This window comes from Bactrocera neohumeralis, unplaced genomic scaffold (genome assembly GCF_024586455.1).
Source record: "Bactrocera neohumeralis isolate Rockhampton unplaced genomic scaffold, APGP_CSIRO_Bneo_wtdbg2-racon-allhic-juicebox.fasta_v2 ctg6677, whole genome shotgun sequence".
In the NCBI taxonomy this organism is placed as follows: Eukaryota; Metazoa; Arthropoda; class Insecta; order Diptera; family Tephritidae; genus Bactrocera; species Bactrocera neohumeralis.
The window spans coordinates 1-4,884 of NW_026093515.1; the positions used below are offsets into that span (position 1 = coordinate 1).

The 4,884-nt window shown below is 36.4% G+C and overlaps 1 protein-coding gene across 1 annotated transcript; it reads left to right on the plus strand.

Moving 5' to 3' along the window:
- Positions 1–96: 96 nt before the first annotated feature.
- LOC126767454 (histone-lysine N-methyltransferase Suv4-20-like) lies at positions 97–975 on the plus strand. Its single transcript, XM_050484955.1, has 2 exons — positions 97–507; positions 634–975. Exons 1-2 carry the CDS (start codon positions 97–99, stop codon positions 973–975), a joined length of 753 nt encoding a protein of 250 aa, XP_050340912.1.
- Positions 976–4,884: the final 3,909 nt, after the last annotated feature.

A 4,884-nucleotide genomic window follows, 5' to 3' on the forward strand; every position in this document is an offset into this window, starting at 1 on the left:
AAAGCGCGGCCGGGGAATATTTTTCCCGGTTTCCCCGGGCCCCCTTCCACCGGGTTGACGCCCGACTCTCTGCTGGCAGCTTATCGCCGCCGATCAATGTCACACCGCCGCTCTCTGGCGGTGGTGGCGGCGGATAGTAGCAACCCCGCGGCATACGCCGCGGTACCAAACGCTGTAACCAACGCGCACCAGTCAGCAGTGTGTAATGCAACAACGCCTGCCAGCGCCTACGCACCGCATCACCTATTGCCTCAGGTGGCCAGCAGCAGCTTTCGTGCAACCGCCGAGTACTCTAGCAGCTCCGCATTCATTCAACTAGCCAGCGCAGCTTCCACGAGCGCCTCCACCAGTGCCGCACAAATGTTATCGGCTCACCAACACCAACACCAACAACAGCAGGCGCATCAGCACAACCAACATCATCACCAGCACAACCACAACCAAAGTCCGATGCATCATCATCATCAGCGTCTGTCGGCGGCTGCTGCCGTCTCCGCCATGGATCAGGTGCCCTTCATAGCGAAAGTGTTTGACAGCGGCAACTATGCGGACAGTTTGGCCACAACGAGTACGCAGCATGCCGCCAGCACACTGACCGCTTCCACGAAGAGCATACTCATCGACTGACTGCAGTTCGTGGCGGCCGCTGCGGCAGCGACAGCAACAGCAACAGCGACGGCGACAGCCTCATCAACAGCCAGCTCGAACTTGATCACAGCACCGTCTTCAACACTCACTGAACTGGAGTTGGATGATGAACTTCTGGTGGACGCTGTGGATGAAGATGAGCCGCCGATGTGGCTACTACACTTAGCCCAGCTGACGGAGCAATTCGCGGCGCATCGCAACATTGCAGGTAGTGCTGTCGAGGCGCTAAATGGCTACTTAAAGCGTGCCTCCGGAGCTGCTGGTTTCACAAATGGTTTCATGGCTGCGCGAAGCGGCCGCTATTTACCAAAAGTGATCACCGATTAGTCAAAAGTGTGCAATATGCGTTAAGAATTCGTAAAGCTTTGAAAAAAATTAAATATTCGAAATATTTCCTCAGCTTTAACGGTACAATTTCTCTAACATTGCACCCTCCAGCACCTTGCCACATAGCTTTCCAGTGATTTACCGTGATTTTTATTTTGAGCATGTTCCGTGAAAAGGCGTATGTGCGCATTCTCAACTTATTTAGAATGAATATATAGCTTAGGGGTATTCACGTTGTAAATAAAAGCGGATATATGTGATATACCCAACTTGTAAATAAGTGTGTTCTTGTAAATATGGATGTATGTTGCGCCATAAATGTTCTTTAATAAAATGGTTGAAAATATATACAGTTAGTGGTTTCTTTGTATATATGTATGTGTGTGAAATGCATATATACATATGTACAATTGTATGTATATGTTTAGTTCTAAGTATTTCAATGTGAAATTCCACCGCCACACACACATATACACAACCTTTTGCGCCCACAAACAGTTCAATTTTAGGTGTAGTAGTATTAGTAAAATTGTAATTTATGTTCTAGTTATAAATAATTGAGATATATAACATTAAGTAAATAATAAAAAAAAAAAATTATATAACATTAAGGCAATTATCGATTTAATTTTTAGTCAACATACATATCGAAATATGTATATTTAAGCGGAATAGTATGATGAATTGAATGTGTTTGAATTGAAAATATAATGAAAATAAAAACTAAAAATAAAATACATATAAAAAGGCGTATAAATCGTGGTTTTGTTTGCTAGGTGCTTTCTTCGTGTAGCTTTTTAAAAGAGGCTTCTATACCAGTGTAACCCATGAAAAGATTTGGCGATTTGGTGACTTTTTTAATCAAAGTACTCGATCGAAGATTTCCGGAGTCTTGTATAACAAAGTGTATTTTTCAGCTATATTTAATTTTTGTACAAAATGTTTGAAAAATAACGGAGTTATATATTTTGTCTTCGGAGGTACCAAAAATAAAGTGCCTCAACTGCTGAGACATGATTCCGGCTGAATGAGTAGCTGAAACAAAAAACGAACAGTTTTTTAAACTTAAAGGTATTTCTATTACAATGACCTACAATCTTTGAAAAATATTAAAAATTAACAAAACGACGTAATTTTGAAAAAAAAAATCGTTTTTTTTTAGGTAAAAAATGGTCCTTTTTTCTAATGCCAAATTGACAATTATCAACCAATCAAAAAGATTGTAGGTTATTGTATAGGAAATTTATTCAAGAATACTCAGTTTTAATATGTATGAAGATTATCGGTCAGTTTCTGGATTTGAGTTGTGATATAAAATGTCGTTTACGAGAAAAACGCGTTTAAGTTTCACTACATATATATATATGTTTTACCTACAAGCTTGGTCGCTCTTTAGAACGCTGCTATTCAAAAACTATTCAAGACCTTGCCAGTTTTACAGGATATTTTTTTAAATATAAACTATCGAAAAAGCAAACAAAAAAAAATTTTTTTTAAGTGTCACACTGGTGTAGTCCCTTGAACAGAAATAATTTCATAAATCCACTGTTCTGTTGCAGAGCAAGTAGTTATTTGTTTCATAATATTTATTAAAAATACTTCACCGATACTCAGTTATAAGTTTCATTAAGTAAAGAGTCTAAATAATTCGTGGTGGGATTTCATTAAATACTTAGGAAGATCATTATTCTATTACGCCCTATTTTGATAGGCAACTCGCTTAGTCACAAAAAAAATATATCTATTTTGTTAAAGTTTGATTCATGATTATTTATAGACATATTGCCATCGAGGGCAATTCAACGATTTTAGCAACAGAAAGAAGTTACTGTGAACAAGTTCTAGAGAATACGCTGGCTGCAGAAATAATTTGAGTCAAAATTCCCATTGTTTCAATAGATTTGTGATACTATATAATCCCCTATTCAATTGCGATTGTGAGCTTGCGTGGCAACTATTTTGCCTCGAACTTTTACATATTAAATGTCCCACGAAGCTTGCAGCACCCAGAAGAAAACTTCAGAGATCCTTTAAAATATATGCGAGGAGTGTTCAAAAAATATCGGGAATGGTCGTTTAAACAAAAATACTTATTCATTTGCCTACATTAGTGTTTTCAAAACAGCCCCTATATGATGTCATGCACTTATGCCAGCGCTTCTTTCAATCGTCGAAACACTTCTAATATTCTATTTTTAGGCTAGCCTTTAGCTCTTTAAGTCTCCAAACCCGCCAAATTTTATATTTTTAACACACCACGTATATAAATGATCGCCGAGACCAGTTGAGTCGATTTACCGATGACCGTCTTACTGTCACTCTGCAGTTAATTAGATATCGATTTGAAGTATTGCAACGTCATTTTCTTACCAAAAAGCTGCTTGTTTGTTAGATCCGTCGATATTAGATCACTATAAATTACAGCTGTCATACGAACTGACCGATCAAAATCGAGTTTTGGTATGGAAAATATGTTTTCCGTTGAATGCAAATCATTGGTCAATAAATTTTTAGATTTAGTTATACATATAATTGCTATAGAAATACACCCATAGAATCTATTATAGCTTCAATACAGTCGAATTTATCTCTTTCTCTATTATTTTTATACATACATATATTTAATTTCTTGTGACGACATCTCATTGAAATGATATGAAAGCTGTCGGCTGTCTATTATATATAAGGTCAATATTTCCCTTAGCCCTTATATACCTTATAGAAAGATTGATCTCGTCTTATTCTCATATCGCTAATCTCAACCCAATCTATTAAATGTAACCTCTTCGGTTAAAATATAGTAAAAAAATCATGCGAATACGGTGATTGTGGCACGATATTGGTTGAAAATTTGACCCTCTTTGATTAATTTGTATCAATCAAAACACTTGCTCGTGACAAATTATCATCGAAAGCCTTTTTCCAATATTCCTGATCGTTTGGCACCAGAAATTCGATTCGAACGCAAAGTGAAATGAACGTCTTTTTGAATATTTTCAAATTTCATCGTAAAAATCGCCAAATGCACTTTATATAGTTCAGAATTTTTTATGATGACATGTTCCAAAAATGTGTGTTTCCAAAAAAAAACCTTTCACTTAACTCGAATAATAGCAGTAATGCGATTTTAAATTTTTTCGGGGCTGCTATTAGATGAACTATTGTTACAAGAATATGAAGAACCACCTAGAAAACCTTTTCATACTGTTATCATCTGAAGTTTTATGTTTTAAGTAATAAGAGTGTTAATATTTGAAGTGTCTACTTAATTTTGCATTTGTCCACTTCAGACAAGGCTGTCTGAAAATTATGCTTTCATTGGCAGTCGCCTAATTCGACATTAATATATACAATTACATATATACGAATGTATTTAAACACCCATTTATAAACGTATATGTAGCAAATGCATTCCCACCAAAATTCTCACCATTTAGAAGCCAAGAACAGAAACCCTTTATGCCCGTATGTTGTTTGTTTTTCTTTCTTTCTCCTTTCCTGAAACCAAAACTTGCCACTTGGCCATTTTTGTTAGCAAAAATACACGAGGCACACATATTTACTTTACTCCTACATTTCCATTCATTTAAGTGAGAATTGTGTCTTCGACTTTGTGTGATTCACATATATGTACATACACATATGCCTTTTAAGTGTCTATTTATAAATCCAAAGTAGAAATAAGGTGTTTCAATTTGGGTGAGTACATTAGATCGGCTCATGTTTCGCTTTTGCTAAGAGACAGCCATATTTAATTTATTCATACAGATTGTTTCCCTAATTTTACTAATTTAGGGGAAACTTTCAGAAGACCCTTTTTTTTTTGGGGTCTCAAAAAACAATTTCATCTATGTTCCCCAAAACAAATATCTTCCTAATTTTTGAATGAACAGCAAACAAAAAATAAAA